This window comes from Betta splendens, chromosome 22 (genome assembly GCF_900634795.4).
Source record: "Betta splendens chromosome 22, fBetSpl5.4, whole genome shotgun sequence".
In the NCBI taxonomy this organism is placed as follows: domain Eukaryota; kingdom Metazoa; phylum Chordata; class Actinopteri; order Anabantiformes; family Osphronemidae; genus Betta; species Betta splendens.
Window position 1 is genome coordinate 14,054,096 of NC_040900.2, and position 20,741 is coordinate 14,074,836.

Sequence of the window (20,741 nt, forward strand, 5' to 3'; positions counted from 1 at the left end):
TGTATATGTAGCTTTAATTAGTTAGCTAATGAATCATTCAATGCAGCTCTGCATCAATCCATGTTAACACCAGCCACTTTGTGATACTAGCAGTAATATCTTGGTACAAATATTGATGTAAAAGTTTGAAAGACATGTATAACATGACAGCTTGTCTCAAAATTAAATAGGTTTTAAATATGTATGATTATGCTTGATATCTTTCGTACCTTTCTATGAAGAGCCCAGACCTTTATGAACTTTAAGCAAGACAAGGGCAGAAAGGGGTGAAAGTATCTCCACCTTAGCATTTGCTTTGATGCATCACAGCAAAGGCTTTTTTTGATTTAGGTAAGCTTTTAATGTACAAGTTTGAAATTTTCCAGCGCTTTCTTTGAGCCATAGATAAAAAAACGAATCTAGTCATTTTAAAAAAACTAGGCCAGTGTTGCTTTTTCCAAAAATCTCTTTGCTTATGCAAAGCTTTTGCTGTCAGGAACGTATGATACAACTTTAGGAAAATGGGATTAAAGATTTTAGATGAGAATGAAAAGCCTACGAACACAAGGGTGAAGTGGGGAAATAAAAAGCACAGCACCTTCTGAAACCTGCCTGTGCAGAAGAAGGGGGAAAAGATAAATGGGCATGCATGAGACTGAGAGGAGTGTGGAGTATGCAAGCCAGCTCATCAGTGGATGGGATGTGTTTTTTCCCCCCATAGGTGTCTTTGTGAAGCTCAAATATTTCATTTCTGGAGCTGAATGATGAAGTCCCACTGGGAGCTGCCATCAAAACACAAGGGAGATAGCAAAATGATAATTGAAGATTGTTGAAACAGAGAAAAAAGCCCAATGAAATAATGTTATCTATATTTAAACACCGATGTAGAATAGTCTTGTTTGGAAATGGAATGTCTTGCACATACATCCACATCACAGTTGGGTGGCAATTGTGCGATGTACCAACAATTCTGAATAGACTATGCTTTACTTACTAAGTACTGACTTTATTCGTTGAATTCAAGATGAGGCACATACACAAAGGGCCACACGGAGAAATTAATGAGCATCAGGAGACAAGTAGTGTATGTTAGACCGGTAATGTGGGACTTCAAAACAGCCCTGGCATATGGCACATGATTGCAAATATAAAGACACACGGTATATGTTCAGTAGTCCTGATAATTGTTTTCCACCCAAATATCTGTAGTGTCTTGTAAGAGGACTCTTCAAAACAGGTCAACACAAGCAGCGCTGCTATACAACAGCTTTTCGGCTTCACAAATAAAATGATACAATGAGAAAGTGGCACATGACAGCTTGAAAAGGAGAAGTGACCTCTTGAATTTCATCGTTTTTTCCCCCTCTTCCTTTGCCAATTTGCCTGAAAGGTGTTATCAAGGAATGTTGACTAATGTTCAGAAAATAGCAGGCTTAAAGGGAGCGGGTGTATTAGCTTGGGACAACAATGCCATTCTGAGGATACTGTGATGAAAGGCGGCAAGAACAGTGGTGGTCGATGCTATATGGAGTCACATTAACATTTGAAACGGAAAAATAGCAAAGAAGGCTACTGGGAGCCGGAAAAAGAGAGAGACAGAGTTTGAAAACATAAAAACCTATCTCTAGATTCCCTATTGGCAACTGTGGCTGAGCACTCACCCACAATACACAACAGCCTGCTTCCTTTGCACTGGCAGCGTTTAGAGCGCAATTTATTGTAGTTCAAAGGACTAAAATGATTTCTGTAATTAATGTTAAATGACATGCTCAGCTGGAAATTTCACGGTAACAACAATGTGTCACAAACTTAAACTTAAACGTGGACCAACAAGAAGGAACTTGTGAATATGTACACAGATGCTGATAAGTGATGCTGCTGTAAACAGCATCTTTACTGAGATCCAATGCGCACATTCTTTTCTATATACTGTATGCTACTTCTAAAGTAAAATCCTTTGAGCACACCGCAATTGCTCAATAAGGCCTCGCATCCTGCTGTCACGCTTTCGGAGAAAACAAAAGATGCAGCGGTGGAGTTCGGAATATACTGTACATTCATAAGGGGATTTGTATGAACGTAATGTGATGATGCACAGGTGAGTGGACACAGGGAACATACTGTAAGCACTCTGTAGATGTTGCTGCCAGTCATTACAGTTAACTGGCCATGACCAGCTACTGTTGGGCTGCAAAAACAAGGACTTTATGAGAGACATGATGTACTGAAGCTACAGTACTGGGTTCATGTTTTAGATGGGACATGGAGAAACCTACATGTACATGCCCTGCTGTGAAAATACAATAATTGTTTTTACTTTCTTTTACTTTTTATAAAATCTTCAGCGATTTATCTGAGGTTTGTATACAGTATGTAAAATAAATCTGTGGACCTTGGGTCATAATGGCACATGTCACATACTGTACCATACGACAATATGGTTCCTTCCTTGTCCTTGCGGCGTTACGTAGCCAAAGCTAATTGCACAGTTGGCAAAAACTGTGAAAATCTAAGCTGCCTTCATTACTTCTAATGATCTCCGGCAATCTCAGTTTTTCTACTGGCAGCACTCCCAGCAATGGAGCTATAAGGATCCCATCAGCCCAGGGATGATTCTGGTCAGCCGGCTGGAGGTCAGCCCTGGCGAGCTCTAAGTGGAGGCGTGGAGTCGTCCCGCCAAGGATGAATGCACCACTTTGCCAATGTGAGGACCTTGTGACATCCCATCTCTCTCATTTTAGTGTAGCCTCACTCAAAAAATGTCAGAGACTCAAACTCTGTCACTTCTGTCTTGTACCAGTGAGGATAAGTATAGTATATTACTATACAGACAACAGGACATTTGATGCTAGAGGCATTTTACATTAGGATATAAACACTGAATTATTGAGAATGAGTGTTTATTCATTCCAGGTTAACAGTTGATCTCTTTATTTTCATTATCTGTGAAAGCCAAGTAGATAAACAGCTGACAATTACTCAGCTGGCTAAACATATTTACTGAGAACACACAGACACATGATGTTAGTCTTGAGGCTTCCTTTCATTCATTTATAGGAGTGTAAATTGAATAATTAAGTTAGTGGCAACAATAACCCTTTTTTCTTATAGAGCTTATGCCTTCAAATTAAAGAAAGCAAAGTTGTTGTTCCAACCCATTGGTCTCCTTTGTGTGGGGGAACTTTCACCATGAAGCCTTGTCATTCTCCATGTACTTTACACAGAGCTATATTTACTGTTGAACCTAATTTTGTTTCATTGCTGTATTCTGTACTACTGAACATAGTGTTGAGTTCATTTCTGTGGTAGCTGATGTAATTGGTTTCATTACAGAACTTACTCACTAAATGCAGCCTTATATAGACAAGTGTTATGTCAGTGTGGTTAATATTAATATGCATAAAATATAATGTTTTATCTCACCATGCCACAAATTAAACAAACTCTGGAGCAGTTGTAAAAGATTACTGCACTCTAAACACTACTGTAAATACTAATGAATATGTTTTTTCTTTCATGTCAATAAACATACACCGAAGCCAGATACAGTAGTTAGACTAACTGGTTAATATGCGCTGAACCATCCAAGTTGTAGGATGCGAAGCCACTGCTTGCAGGCTCCTTCTTCTGATGATACATCTTCATTCGCTTGCACGAAACAATAGCAAGTGAGTGAGCTGTTGGCTGTTGATGATGTGATGAAAACTGACATCAAGACAGGATGTGCTGTCAATCACCGATCCACATACCCAAACTTTGAGCTGCTGCATTCTCTATTTTAGATAGAACTACTCTAATTTAACATAAACAACGTTTATTAACGCTAACCTTTATTATTATTCTTAACATTTAATTTTTTAATTTGTGTGCCTTTGTCTGTATCGACTATTGCTGAATTTCCAGATTTTGGATCTTAATAAAATTAGGGTAAATCAAAAAGCAATTCAACAATTCTATGAAAAACACATGTTATTGTAAAAAAGAAATAGATAGTTATAATAATAAATAAAAAGCATATTAATATATCCATGTAAAGTGTTTACACACACAACTTCTGTGTCTCTGTCTTTCCAAACTGCCAGAGATGTGTGGAGAGTAGTCTAGTCAGATTAATAGACTCCTGACCCAGTGTCTACTCACTGAAGAGTGACCTAGAAAAACCCATCAGGAGCACAATGGACCCCCACAGAACCCAAATGCACTACATCAGGACCAAGATGCACTTCTAGGTTCCTACCAGTTTAACACTGCACCTATAGATACATCAAGTCTTAAAATTGCTTCTGAAGTGAAAGTAGTTTTAGTTAGAACTGCTGATTTCCAATTCAAGGACATGTACATTTACTTACATGAACATTAATGTCGTCATGAAGTTTTTCCTGTATATCATAGTTGCCAAGTGATTTAATGTATAAACTGTGGAAAATGTAATATTTTATTTACTTTTATTTACAAAGTACTGTAGATCTATTCGTCTAAACTGCATTTTTGTATTTGGTAGATTTTTATGTTAAATTAATCAAAGCATACAACTCAAATACGCTCACACACACACACATACACATCTTTGCCAGGCTGCTTAGAGGTCTTATTATTATTCCCTCAGGTATCTTTATGCAACGCATGATCAAATATGAAACAGGGGCTTGCGGGAATGTGTAATAAAATCCTTCTCCCATAGAGGTGAAGTGATTTATTGTCCTAACTATCAATCAATATCATTTGCAATATGGTTTACTAAACTGCCTTGGGTAAATCAGCTCGACCTGTTACTTTACAAACAATGTTTAAATTACAGTGACAACTTTAAAAGTTTAAAATACTTTGTGAAAAAGAATGTGCATAATTTCATCCCATGTTATCTCACACACAGTATGCTTCTTCACGGTTATTTCAAAGCCCTTATAGAAGCTTCAGACACTGTCAACTGACTCAGATATTTGATGCTTTGTCAATTCTATCAGACATGATGCAAGATCACCACAACCAGAGGGTAGAACACAGAGCAATGCACTGGAGTCACCCCTTTACAACTGAAAGAAGTTACAGTAAGTTATACTTAGACGTAGATGATTGCTTTAGCATTAATTCAAGATTTATTTGTTAAAGAAACTTACAATCCCTAAAGATTTTACAAATGATTGAAGTGTGTGGCAATCTTCCATTAAGCGCCTACTGTAATTAGTTGCTAAACAAGGTGTAGAACTTTTCCACTGCTTAGGTTTTAATCCCTCTTTAGGTAAAAAAGACCTTGTCTCTGCTTTGTACAAAAATGGTGCCTCCCTCATGGCCAACAGCTCTGGCCACCAACTTGGACGCACATGTCAAAACAACAGCATTAAAATTCAAACACAAGGGCACAGGTTGGCAATTAGTATACTGGCTGACTATACAATGTCCGCCACGAGTGCCGCTTCCTGTATTTGTTTTTGCCCTCTTTTATGATACCGGCGGCCCCTCTGGAGTAGATTGGTAGGGAGTTGAGTTTGAGACGGTGGCACGCTGACTACAAATGAGAGCACACAAACAGCCTAATATGTCACCAACATCCCTGCATTGCTTCCTTAAGAAGGCAAACAAGAGTTTTGACACACTTCAACAGGGAATTACTGGACGTTGACTGGCACCAACCCAAACGTCAACAATACCCAAAGTAGCCTTTAACTGGAGCCCACACAAGTCATCTCTAAAATTGAACGGTTTTCTCATGGGGACCAGCATTGCCCCTACAGGTACAGTCATGTCCCCACATCAGTTTGGATTTAGGTTCCCACAAAACGGGAGTAATATCTGGTACACACAGACACAAACAAAGAGTACACTAAAGCATGAACACAGTAGAAGCAGCAGTAAAGCATGTCTAGAGCCATGCAGTGGGATTTTCCTTTATTTTGTGACTTCCTCTACTCCCACAACCCCCAAAGTACAGCGATGCTTACAGGCTGTGGTACAGCCACACACGTGAAGTATTTAGAAAAGAGGCTTTGGGAGCAAGTGTCGTTCATGTGTCTCTCAGTGTGAGCTACTCTTACTGGGGCGTACAAAAAGAAGAAGCCCCACTAAGACAAGAACAGAGCAGGTGTTAATTAGGCATTAGTCACACAAGAAGGTTATATGAATTCAATAATGGCTAAATGGTGCCCAGTTGCTACAAAAGCAAATTGCATGTTTTTAAATGACCTATCATCCCTTCTTACGCAGCCAGCCCTCTATCCATAGTAGATAATCTCCATATAAAGAGGCTTTCAATAAGGGCAGCATCATTTGATTCTGCTGAATGGTTTAAATACTGCTGCTAATGGAACACATTTACACAGATTTGGGAACAGGGAACCCACATCAGAACTCTTGGCTGCATGTGCACGGGCACTTGTTTCCACATTCAGTCGCCATTAAATCGCATTTAGACAAACTAAGTGATTAGAAGTCAACCAATCAATTCGCAACAAAACACTCACCCTGTGATGCGCGGTAGTGTGTCGGTGGAGAACAGGGCGACTGGCTGTCTGTCCCGCTCTGAGAGCCATATGGTGTACTGTCCACTTTGCTTGGGGTGCAGGAACACAGCCATGTCCAGGCTACAGGGACCTTGGCCCACCCACAGCCAGGGACTCAGCACCCATGGGCCCCCAAAAGCTGAACTGTTCACCCAGAGGAACTGACCTAAAAAAATCAGAAAACACAGAACAGGTGTGTGAGGTTCATCTCGTACTTGTCAGAAAGAAAAAAGACTATATGATGCATGGAGCTGTACAAAAAGAAAAAAACATTATTGATGGGCTATGGTTTGAAAAAGAGTTGGGTTGATGGCTGAGCATTACTGAATGAATATGCACAAAAAAGCTGATGTGATGTGAAATAGAGCAATGACAGAAAAAGAAATCTAAGCAGTTTCATCTTTGAAATAAGGTCCATTTAATTTTCAAATGTACTGCACTCGATCTAGCAAGTTCATCACGTGTCTGTCTGGGTGCAGAGTAAAGCACAAAGAATCCCAAGTTAGGGAAAGTGGTGCTGATGAGGGGAAGATAAACATGCCGAACCAAAAAACTGCAGAGTAGCTGATGATCCACCAGTGCTGAGGAGTGGGACCGTTTGTTTTGGTTGTAAGAGTAGAGGTCAAAGTTGCAGAATAAAATCACAGAATTGTTATAACATAGGGCTGATGTATTTCTTTTTAGTGTGCTACCATTTCCAGGCTGTGCTCTTGCCTCTGGATAATGGTATTACCAGCTTCCCGTGGGTCAGATTCTATTAAAGTGTACTTCTCTAACTGGGACACACGTGTCTTCTTGTGTATGTCAGCTATTGCACTCAAACAGTCTTTTGCCATTAGTTGTCTGATAAGTACTAAGAAAAAAAGAACTACACAGGACAAGTGGAAGTGGGGAGAAGTCTGAACAATGACCTGCTGTTGAGACCAATAATGAGCATGTCATCCATATAGACTAGAATAATATGTATTTCCTCTATACAGGATACACACACACACACACACACACACACACACACACACACACACACACACACACACACACACACACACACACACACACACACACACACACACACAAATCGTGCTTACATTCAAATATTAACACATAGAAGTATTTTGTGGATCTAAAATCTTTATCTACTGTAGCTGCAGGAGGGAAATGAATGGATTTTAATGAAGCTCTTAATACAAAATAAAAGTCAACAAGGGACATCATTACAGATATGGACAGGGGGGCTTCAAGCCATTCATCTGTCTGTGTACACACCACATTCTAAACTTGTTAGTCTCTCCTTTTATCCTTGTCTGATATTCATTGCTTTTCCTTATTCCCAGAGGTTACTGAAAAACTAGTGAATGTGGAGGCCTTCAAATTGGAGAGCTCCAGTTACGCTTCATTTGTGCTTCCTGCTACATTTGCATGCCCCTTTATACGAAGGGTCTGGACAATCTGTACCTACAACATGCTGCACGCACTGTGAACTTAGACGCGTTCTATGCAGCTAACAGCAAGTTAAAGTTGTTTAAAAGTTAGCTTAGAATTGCTTCTGGCCTGTAGGTAAAGACCTAGAAACAAACAAAGAAATACCTGTCTGACGAAAGCAAAGACTGAGCCTGGATTAGCAGAATCCCACCTCAGATTCACCTGTCAGCATAACTGCCTGATAAAGCATGATGGCTCCATTTACCACATGATGAGACGTGGTTCGGCACAGTACAGTGCAATATGGCTAATGGCTTTTAACACTTGTAGACATAGAGGACTATTCACTAGATTATATTGAACGCAACGTAATGCAAAAAAGACCAGAAATGGAACTTAATGCTAATGACATACTCAAGACTAGTTTAAATCTTGACTGATGGGGATCCTTTGCAATAATTGGCCAAGGGACTACTGTATAACCCTCTAAAAAAAAGGGGGGGGGGTATTCTTAGTCTAATACAAATCCCTTCTAAACAATTTCAGCCCTTTGCTACTGGAAGGAAGTTTCAAACTCCACTAATCTGTGTATATGGTATTAGAAATACAGCAGCAGCCCCGCTGGCCTGCTTTGCTGCCACTTATATTTTTTTGCTGAAAGCAATTATTCAATTATCAGCCAAGGTTCAGATTTGGTGTAATGAACAGTGTTTACAAAGCAGAATGTGATTACGGTACTACTCTGTTGACATGGCAGTAGAGTAGAACCTGCAAAGAACTGAAAAGAAAAGCCCTTTCATAGAGCGGAGCAAAGGAGGAAAACAAACCATTCAAAGTGTATTATGGGCCAAATCCTCTTATAGCATTATGCACTATGCATGTGCAAGGACAAGCTTATTTGGGCGTCAGCAACTCACTGCTACACATTTTAATTTGCAACCTATTGACTGGTAAACCTTGTAGTAGCAGGTTGTGTTCACCTCTAGGTCTGTTCATGCTGATGGATCCTGCTTTAATAGATTCTTAATAAGGTACTAAGATAAGGTAGATGATACTGTAGTAACTTTTTATGGTTAACTACTGTAGTCAGGCCAATAGCATATGGTAGAGGCCAGCAAATGTAGCAAATGATAATGAACAAAAATGTTAAAAAACATCTAGAAAGTATACTAAACTCTGTAGTTTGTTCACAAACGGCCTTGTTTCTAAAGCAGAATGCTGCCTTTATCGCCAAATTTAACACAGGTTGTACTGGCCTTGGTCCAAGTGTACAGATATTCAGCCATTGTCCACAAGGCCTTGTCAACATTTAACAAAGATAGGCATCAATGCAAGGTACACTTAAAAATAAAAATGTGAATAATGGCCTGTCCTACATTTTATAAAGAAACATTTATTTCAGACTTATTTCACTGTACACTGCTGCACCTCCTGAAATCAGAGCAGACAGTCCAAGTCAAGCGAAGACCAGTCCAGCAACTGCCGAGCTGCCTCAAAGCTGAATGTAAGCAGGGGAAGCTGGGGCTTATTCATTCCACAAGCTTTGTAAACATGATCCATGGTATTGTTTCATACACAGGAGGAGCACTGGATCTAATCGCACATTAAAAAGCCTGAGCCGAGCTAAGCACTAAACATTATGTCTACAGAAACACTATCACTACACCACAGTTCATCAGGGTGCTCACTGTCTCAGGCCTTTCTGTGTGCAGGACTTAAGAGGCTGCTGGGGAGCCTCCTTCAGACACTGAGCTCCCGTGTTTCCCTGTCCTTCCACCACCTACAGTACAGGCCACCATTGTTTTCTACTTCATTAACTGAGCTTCTTCCTCTCTGTACCTGTAATACTGGCTTCGTGTCATACTGTACCTCCCCTCTGAACATGTGTTGAATCATGAAATGGCTTTGCAAATTAATTTTTATTGCAATCTGCCAATAAATTGTAGATTGGAGTTACAGCTCAAAAGTCAGTAATTATTCGTAACCACACACAATGTGTGAGCAAACAGGTGGAGTCAGAACAAGGTCAGAGCCAATTACAGTGTAGAGACAAATTTAAAATCAGGTATATCAAATTAAAAACTGAGCCAGAAGGGTTTAAAGAGGTTTGATGTTTGTTGACGTGCACTTCATACTGTATCTGATTATATTTTAGAATGTTGATGTTGGCAGTCCAATACCAGTCATCACGGTTAAATACAGCAGAGACCTAATGGTAAGAATGTTACACACCGCGTATGTTTCCACTAGTTACCATGTTGACAAGCCATCATCTGCTAAATGTGCTGCTGTGTTTACCTACATGTAAACTGAGCAATTTTGGTAACAGTCTGTTTCTGGGTTTTCATTACTCCATTAGTGGGTCTAATTAAACATTTGTGCATGTACTGTCCTGTACACTGGTTATTTAAATGTATAAAACAAAAAAGCAAACAAATGCAGAAAATATGCCATGTTCTATTGAGAATAAAGATTAGTGCAAGTAAAAGCAGTTGTACTAATGATTGATTCAAATAACATGACTCTTATACGTGTAGTTTGTCAATACGTGTATTTCACCATGACATGCTGTAATACAGTAGCATCAAACTATCCTGCATGTGAATTAGAAGCTAAGACAAAAAAAGGCAAACAGTGCATATCATTATCTAGTGTTTCTTTAAAACACTGCAGAACAAATAACATCACTAATGAAGACAAATACTACTTCAGTAAACCCCCAACACCCAAATCTGCTTCACAACAGCCATATCCTCCCATCTTGACGATGTCTCGGGCAGATTTCAAATAGCGGGTACACAACTCATTAATCATCTCCATTGAAATAAACTGAAAACATAATCACAGATCAAAAGAATTGTTACACCATCGATGTTATTCTTTAAACGCAGGAGTGGAATAATGTCCACGTTTATGCAACCCGCAGGTTAATTGTGAAAACTTCAGACAATCTGTGCATTTCACTGCTCTGTTTATCAAAGGTGCCATTATTCTAAATGGTTTAAATTGCATCATTCTTAAAGGAACGTGTCTCTCTGTGCTGTCGGGATGATTTGCAGCTTCGGCTCATTATCTTTGCCGATGCTGGCTACTGTGTCTACCACATAAGAACCCGTCAGCTGACCTGGAAACAGAGCAAAGCTAAGAGGAAAACAAGATGTAGGATGGAAACAACCTGGAAAAGATAGCAAGTTCCCACTCTAGTCAGATTATATGCAATAAAGCAGGTATTGGGTGCCTCTTCAAAACTCCTAAATAAATAGTTTTAAAATGACTTCTATTGTATGGAGTAAAGGGGAAATTGCTTCACAAAAGACATACAACAAGAAACATCCTGTAGTGGTCTTCAAACTGTCTGCACTACATTTACAGTCCTCATGACACACGCACGCGCACGCACACACGCAAGAAATAAGATGGACAAAGGGACGGGGATCTGAGACAGCGAACTGTTAACATTGTGTCATGCAGCCACTGCCAAGCAAAACAAAGCCTTAGTAGTGATTTAAAGAGGGTTAGCGGTGGCTTTAGCCAGAGGGAGGAAGTGTCTGGGCCCAGCAAGCTGACTGATTAAGCAGACTTGTTTGTAGATGGAGCAGATACAAATACTGCCAATGGGTCTCTCCCAAATTAGTGAATGATGCCACAGAGCATCTACAGAACCATCAGCTGCTACCGAGTCATTTGCAACTGGAACACCAGAGAGTCAGGAGTAGGGATTTCACCCTTGTCATAGGTGGGCAGACCACGTGCCTGGTTGATAGATTCACAGGCTTCCACCATTTCATAATCGATACTGCTGGCACCATTTTTATACGGGTCACTTTTATCCACACATCGCAGCTGAATCTGAAATACATTTCCTGTATTTCCAATACACAAGACTGAATTTTTAATAAGCACAGATTTGACGGCTCTGCATGTGACCTTGATAACTAACTGGGTTCAACTCTTGGCACAAACTAACAGAGCTACAGGTGGAAAACCACTGAATCTGTCAACTTAACCATTCAAGGAAATAAGTATATAAAGACAGTAATAGAAAGGGGTCACTTTGAGGGCAGCATCAAAAAGCTTTCACATTAACACTTTAATGCAGTGCTAGCCGCTGGCTTGCCCACATCCGGCTTAAACCCAGGTAGACGAAACAAAATCAATAAAAAAATACTTCCCTCGTTCAACCTGATAGCGTCAACAACAGAGTACTTACATTACTACTTTCTACTAGGAACTACTTTCCTTACATCACCTTTTTCAGCATTTCCTAGCTATTTTCATACAATTAATGGTCACCACGAACAATTTGTAGCTACTTTGAGACTTTATATGTGCTCATCCCCCGTGAAGGTCAAGGCCATTTTATTTATTATATGTATTAAGGTTACTTTTTCTATAGAACAGCTCAATAAACACTGTTTATAAGCAGGATGTTTCAAAAATGCACTATTTATTTTTATTTGTAACTTTAATTTAAAAAACACGTAAGCATTTATCAATCTTAAAAAACAACATTTTTCATTGCCCACATCCTGGTTGCGATGTGAGTATAAAAGGATTAGAAGTTGGTAAGCTAGTCATGGTTAAGCACAGGCAGGTACACTTAGTATGGAGAACCTCGAGTCACAAATATTGATGGTGCAAGGCTTCTCTGTGCCCTTGTCAGAGAAATGTCTCTGCTTTGTTTTGAAAGTGTGAAGCTGGTATTTGAGAGCTGTCAGAGGCCACCACACAGTCAAAGGTTCAACGAGATTGTTGCTACATTTCGTGGGTTGCCGTGTACTTCTGTTCATGTCTGAGGCATTCAGTGTTCGCTGCAGCAGAGGAGCGGAGTGCTCCGATGAAAAAGCCAAACAGTAAACATTTCATTTCAGAGCGTAGGTCATCAGTGAGCTCAAATAACATCTCACTCACCAGAAATGACAAATAAAGGCTAAAAGTGTTTCCAAAAAAAAAAAAAAAAACCTCATTAAAAGGGAATGTGCTCAAAAGATCACATTCCGACTGGACACACAGAAAAAGAAGGAAAAAACAAACTTCAGAGGCATGTGGAGGGTATGGGCGGGATTGGCTTGTGCAAGCTACACAGTCTTGCCTGGCAAGAAGACTCAGGATCCAACTGCTGAGGGAAACATATAAGGAACTGGGACACGCACTGTCTTTGTAGTCAAGACAAAAAGGAATTAATACATAAATTAGTGGGCCCTCTGAGCAGAGAAGGCACCCAAAATGTCTCTCAGCAACAGATATACACCCAGTAAGAACAGCAATGGCAAAATCTATGGTATGGTAGTTTGTCGACTCATCCCTAAGCAAATGCAAATAGCAAAAACGGCGGCTGTGTTCCTGGTCAATGGTTTGAGTGTGTGACATGGTTTAGATGGCTGAAAATATCCAAGCCACAGACCAGTCTGCAGCCTCTGAGCTAGTAATCCACAAAGGAAAGTCACCATTTTTCTCTGCCAACATCTCCTGCTTAGCCTTCGTACAGGGAGAAATCCCAAAGCTGCTCTCAGCAAGAGGCCTGAAAGTGCTACGACAGGACGGGATCAAAGAAGGACACACAGGGCAGAACATGTACCGGTTTGTTGAGCTTCCAACACTGTGTTGGAGACTGCAGGTTCTTTTATTTAAATGTACTAAAAAACAAAATAAACCCTTTTTTCCAATTGAATATTGTCACGGCAAGATCCCTGATGAGTAATGTCTTATTCATTTTAATACAATTCAGCAGACATTTGTGTGTCAAGGTTATTGACAGAACTAGAACAAAGACACTACATACCATTTCAGACTGATATGATAAAGTATAAGCTCCGCCACTTATACTATAGAAAAGCAGTAATTGCCTTACTGTGGATATTGTGATTACTATTTCAACTCTGTGTGGTTAAAATAAAAAGCAGACTCTCTCGATACCAAGTGGTTGAGATCTGCAGCTTGGTTTACTCTGCAGTTCTGTCCGACGACTGGAATCGGTGTCCCTGAAAACACTTACAGTATACTAGTCATGTGGGCTGTAATCAGTAGTTACTGCCCAAACTATAACCAGGCAAAGTGCAAACGAAGAGCATAAAAAGACGGAGGCAGCCTGTCAACACTGGCATTTATCGGTATCAACCTGTTTTATGACAAGTTCCTCTCTGCTTTCAAAAGTTAAGTCAAGGTCTCACGTCACTTCATTTTATTTGATGTCAGGCTGGTAATTAGGGAAAAACTCTTGTTTCCTGGCACTCTCGTTTAAAAGGCTGCCAGTGATTTAGATACACAGCTTGCAGCTTGAAGTCAGCCCACCAACACCATTCCAGGGGGTGCGCGTCTGCCGATACTGAACAGACTCCTGCAGGCACTTGTTGGTGCAGAGAAAGACAGAGAGGAGACCGAGGTAATTTAGTGCTAGCGCCGTCACAGAATGAAATCTAGTGCAAGAGTGTTCAGTCATGCTCAACAAGTCCCTCTGTTTATTATCAAGTGGCAGCCATCGCTTCACACCACGGGTGACAAATTCTCCAACACACAGGACACATGCGTGGCGGCATGCTGGGGGTGTAGGTTTGCAGCATGCAGTCATTTCCTTCCCTAAACACAGACCTCCAAGAGAAGCAAAGAGTAAACAAACAGCTTGGGCTCACACACAAGTCTTTAGAGACGGTCAAACTGGTCAGGGGTTCACATGTCGGAGTCTGTATTTGCGCACACAGATTTGTTGTGAAGGCGTTCTCCAGCGATGCGGTGGATTATTTAACAGCGCTCTCTCCCGCAAACACTAACTCAAACGCACCATCGATTCTATAGATTCGGTGAGACTGCTTTCAATTAAGGCTCCTAAGAGACTCCCATACACACGCATTCACTTCTAAATGCTCACGCACCCATTTGTGTATGCAAGAGCTCAGAGCACCCTCACACACACACCCATACACACACTAATTTAATTAGCCATCCTGCCAAATAGGCACATCTTTTAATTGCTTGTGGCTGAACCCAGCAAAGACTCTCACAGCTTGCAGAATAGAAGCTCACTGTGGTTTTCTACTGACTCCTGGTATGTATGTATGCCCACTATAATGAAACATTGTTAAAGAAAGCGGTCAGTGCAGGGCAGCTTTAATACCATTTCAGAAAGTCCAGGCCCAGACTTTCTTGCAAAAGCTATAAGATCGGACTTTGTTGTTGTTTTGATGAGGCCACGGTTTTTAGCAGGCTGACTTTTTGTTGATAGATCACAGCAATAAGCAGATATGAGAAATAAAACTGCAGGTGTAGAGGTGAGTAGAAATCAAAAAAATCACTTTTGTCACCAAGTCTCCCAATTACACACACAGGCTGGTCCTGTGTGATATGCCAGACGACCAAACAATAATTACAGTTCGACTGTCTGCAGTGACTGCCATGCTGCTGGAGTATATTGATTCTTGCTTTTCCTCGTCAGAACCAGCCACTGCTGCACTTAGTGGGGCGGATTGGCTGCAGCTCTCTCTCGCTCTCTCTCTATCTCTATCTATTGTTGCTCCCTCTACCATTGCCCTCCACACACACACACACACACACACACACACACACACACACACACACACACACACACACACACACACACACACACACACACACACACACACACTGCATGTTGCACAGTGATAATTTACAGATTATTGCACTATATGTGCTACAATTTAAATCTTAAACAAGAAAATAAAATTAAGATAAATAAAATAACATTTGAGCTTTGAAGACTGGTTTAATGTACTGTTTAGGTAGTATGGTTTTTAATACCTGTAATATAATAATAGCTTAGTTACTGATTTAATGATGCATTTAAAATGCCAGTACTTTGACTGTATGAGGATATTTATATACAACCTATGATGAATATGTCACATCTACAGTATACAGTAAGAATGTGAGGCCATGCCCGGCACTACAACAAGTTTGTTACTACTGTTTGCCACAGAAGCACGGTCTTGGCATTTTGTTGTGTAATATATTGTGTCTTTACAGGAGGCTACATATTTCTTTGTACACTAGCAGTGAGCCAAGCCTAACCCTGGAGGCCTAAATCCATCTGTGTTGCTCTCTGTTTTAATGTGCTCCTCTGAGAGCCACTCATCCTTTCCCTCTCTGCATCTTCGCTGCTGTCGGCCCGTTTCTGTTTGTGGGAAAGAGAGAGGATGTGATTGCCATGGTAACCAAGCCTACTTTCGCTGACATGGACACTGTTAGGTTGCTACCAACAAGAGCAAGTCAACACATCTACAAAGCCTAGAGTGTACGTAAGGTTAAAGTTCAGACTGCGTGGAAGAAGTCGGCCAGCCCTGAGCTGGCCTGTGCTAAATCTGTGCTATGGCTGCATATCTGTATGAGGCTTTGTTCTATTTCTGTGTTTTTCATCTTTGAAGCTTCCACTTCCTTATGTAAAAATACTGAGGAAGGTTAGTTTAATGATATAAAGTATTGGGCTTTTTCATAATGAAATTATTAAAAAAAAACTAATTCAATTCCAAGATTAATGTTTGGAATGAATGTGATCTTTAAGGGGAGTTTCACATATATCCAGATCTAGTCATCGAATGACTCAAATTTCTATGTTCATTTAAAGCCTAGTTTTCCACATATATGGCGTATTTATTTAGTGTTCAGGTCCATCCACTTTGGGCTTAATGACTATACTCCAGCCACAATTGGTAACTTGCTTACGGCTGCTACGCCAGCACTACCACTTGCAGCTCCAGTTACATCTCAACCTCTGCAGGAACAACCAGACCAGCAGCTGCCCACTCTGCTTAATGCCCCTCCCCCAAAGGCTCCAGGACTATGCAGCAGCACTTGCACTAGTCACTCACAGCAGCTGTGGGACCACACTGGCCAGCAACAGCATTTCCTGGCTGATTTGTTGTAGAAATGGCATTGCTGTACACAAAAGCCACAGCATCCAATAGGTCTGTGACTGGAACGTCATTCAGCCATGATCTGACTTCCCCTCACTCTTCACATAGACAATAAAAAAGAGGCAACAGGGTCTAAGCAGTAGAAAGTAGTGTAGCTCATACTCTATTGACAAAACAAAAACACTTTTTAGTCTTTTAGCACAACTATATTATTAGTAGTTAGAGTGTTATGACTGTTAGTGTTGGATTGAAACAGTCTTTATTATGACTAATATCAATTATTGTTACATCTTTGCTGGTCGTTGCCTGTATTGCCTGAATATTTTTGTACAGTGGTGCAACATTGGTTTGAGCAGAACTTTTGTCATTTCTCATAATGATGCTGTTTGAAAAAACTGTATTTTCCTAATTTAGCTGTTGTTGCCTGGCAACCCATTTGTGTGTCCCATTGTAATTGTAATTATCTGTGTAATTGTTGTAATAAACAATTATAAGTGATAATTAGTAATATTTAGCTAATAACCAAATTTGTAATTCCCAGCTAGAGTGATGACATGTGAGGATGTGTTATACCAATTACATACAGTTCCTTGTGCCCAAACACAAATCATAGAATCATGCAGTATAAAATCAATCCTACAGTAAATTTAGCTAAATATGGCAATTTCAAACTTTCATTTCATTTATCCATCATATTTTGACTGTAATGCAATTTATAAAAACCTCGTGATTCCCACATAGTAGCATGATCAGTTCAATCTCAGATGATCCCATTTTAGAACAGCTTTAAATAACTTAAGCTATTAATTTTTATATAGTTGGTTATTATTAAACTGCATTAAATAAGCCCTTTTCCAATGTGTCCACTTATTATAGAATAGATTCTTAGACTTTCATAAGCCCATTTTAAATGTGGCCAAAACCACAGCTCGAATGTAACAGTCAAAACAAAATCAAAACTTCAATAAGAACTGATTTTCTAGCAGACTGGCTGTCCAACTTGTCATTCTTGGAATGACACTGAATTGTTCATTGCAGGCACTATTACACCTTTGGCTTGGAGCAGCAGCTCAGCCTGGCTTCAAACGCTGACTGGCAGTGGAGACGCAACAAACAGGGCATAGATTTCTCTTCTCCCGTTGGCAACCAAGTCTGCAGAGTTTCAACAGATACACTGTCAGCCTGGCATTTAGCACAGCAGTTGATGGACACTAATAGGAGCTTGGCTCCTCCAATATTACCCTAAGAAGAATTGTTGTCAGCAACTTTGTGATCAGTTGTCCGGTCAAGGGTGTCGCTCTGCAAGCCTGACTGATCCTAGAGATTTTAAGGCAGATCTATAATGTGGCTGCTTTACCGCATCCTGTTACGATTTGCATGAAAGTGCAACAATAACCACAGCCTGGTCCCATGCCTGTTGCTGCGTGCGGTGAATCTTAAATTAATAGTAAATGGTAGTTCACACTGCATATCTAAGTGAAAGATGGAAGCAATTAAAGCACCTACACAAACGCACAAATCAAAAGGGTGTAACACAATATGAGTATACACTGCACTGCAGATTTTGATCTTGTTTTGAAGCCATGCTGAGCTGGGATAGACTGTAGACAGACAGGAGTGAGGGAAATCTTCAGACGTGTATGTCTTGCTTTTGTCTTGACGAGAAGAAAACATTTCCAGGTTTTGCATCACATGATAACAAAAACTAAACTAAGCTCTGCTGTTCCACTTAAGCTTTACAAAGTAAAATTCACTAATGAAATTAGTGTGCAATTGGTGGAGGAATACAGTATGCAGGTAGGAACAAACCTGTCACTAAGTAAAATAATTGCAAAAAATAATAATCCTATGGTTCCTCACATACAGTAGGCGAAAGAAGACTTCAGCCCTAAGAGCTGAGCGCACCGTAACTGTAAAGTTCATACTTCTGACTAAATGCATGTAGGGTGGACTGAAGAACAGGTATGAGGCTCTGTAGTTATTGAAACTTTATTGATACCAGCCAGTGCGGTAAATTCATGTCTGCATTTGATCCATCTCCATAGGGGTGCAGTGGGCGGCCACGTGGCAGTGCCCGGGGAGCTAGTGTGAAGCTTACGGACACAACTGGTGTCAGCTCATACTTGTACAGTACTTTCAACACAATGGTTGATACCAACAGCAGGACTGCTGTCAGATCCAGTCAGTTTGACTTACTTTCAGAAATCATTTATTTTGAATAGACAAATTACTTTTTACCAGCAAATGTATCTTTGTTCAGCATTCTTATAGATCAGGAACAAAAATATCCATAAAATGTTTTATCTTTGATGTGGGATCAACAAAGGTTCATCGTATTGTACCTAGGTCTATGTGATTACCAGTGTGCCATACTCTGTAATACATTAGATCACATGACCTACACCATCACCCAGACTGAATTTAATTAGATGGTTTGGGATACGTTGGGTCAGAGAGTGATGACTAAGCAGCCAACAACTACCACACCTCTGGGAACTCCCTGAAGATTTGGTGGAAAAGCATCTCAGGTGACTAGGTCATGAGGCTGACTGAAAGAAAGACAACTGTGTGCAAAGCATCTGATTGTTTGATACCACAGTATCTACTGACTTTTATGCAGTGAATTTTCATCTTCATCTTGATTGTGTTACAAATATGGAAATGCTCTTGGTATGTACTCAAATGTCACATGTAAGTAGGGCGATGACTGACACCATCTTCCCTCTCCATTACAGTCTGATTTACTTTAGCCCCCCCTTATTTCTTGCTGCGGCATATTTTTCCAGATCTCTCTCATCTCCCGCGTCTTTTTATTTCAACACTGACAGTGTTCCGCATCTTGTGTCTCATTTGTCCATTACTCTATCCTATTTATATGCCTGTTCCTGTGCTCCGTCTCCCAGTGCCTTCAGTGTTTGTTTATTTCTTCTTTTCTGTCATTACATGCTCCAATTCTCTTTTTTTGCCCATGGCCCATACAACTTATAGTATGTCTGTTGCCCTGCCAGCCATCTTGTTGTTGTGTCCTTCTCTTCCCACCATTTCTCTTGCATTTCTATTGCTTCCCTGCCGTTAACCCAGCCGACTTTCTGGACAGCCCTTGCTGTGTCTCTGTCTTTGAAGGAAAAACTCTTATTGGTTGTTTTCTTTCTTGACCAGTTGTATATGCTGGAGGCACTTTATATCATATTAGAGACTGATAAAAAACAGTCATAAGCTGCATAAGATGTGTTTCTGTATACGTGCACATGCAGCACCTTAAACCCTAGCTCACTTACACAATACACTGTAGTGTTAGGAGGCATCTAATTACTCTCAATGCTCAATTCGTCTTCTCATCAGTACAGCACTGATTCTATTCCCACCCATTATCAAAGCCCTCAGCGCAATTAAGCGTCAGCCACAAGATGAGGAGAGAGTAAGAATGTAAAAAAGTAAATAAAAAGGAGGCATGTATCTTTGAAGTGCGATGTGGACAGGTAACCCTCATATGGCAGGTTTGTCAGTTTTACAGCAGTACTCAGGAATCTTCCTGGAACCTGTACTTCTGTTCAAAACCTAGGCTACAACACTGCAGTTTAGATTCCTTTTAAAGAGGCATCTGTGGATTATGATTGTTATTGTAATTGTATATAGTTTTTGTAATTATCCATCACTTACATTAGTTTTAACTCTTAAACACATGAACTGTACCACTGTGATGCAAATGTATATCATAATATTCTGCTTATTAGATTACCCTTATTTTTATTACTAATAGTATATGATTGTATATAATGGCTTTCATTTTGTGTGGGAGGCTACTAGCCTCCTTCACTGCAAATACTTTTTCAAAGTATAGTTTTATTCTTTTACGTCTTGTGCAATCATAACAATCATAGGTTTACATCTATTTAGAAAAAGCTGGAATCCTCTAACCAATTGAGAATACTGACAATGTTCTGAAATCCTAACACAAGCA

At 40.1% G+C, this 20,741-nt stretch overlaps 1 protein-coding gene across 3 annotated transcripts in view; it reads right to left on the reverse strand.

The window, feature by feature from the left end:
* The window catches only part of alk (ALK receptor tyrosine kinase), a 229,898-nt gene that overhangs the window by 81,484 nt on the left and 127,673 nt on the right, over positions 1–20,741 (reverse strand). For all 3 annotated transcript variants that reach the window (XM_029139744.3, XM_029139745.3, XM_029139746.3), the window contains exon 4: positions 6,438–6,642. In XM_029139744.3, coding sequence (XP_028995577.1) covers positions 6,438–6,642 — 205 coding nt within the window. The remainder of the gene's footprint in view (positions 1–6,437; positions 6,643–20,741) is intronic.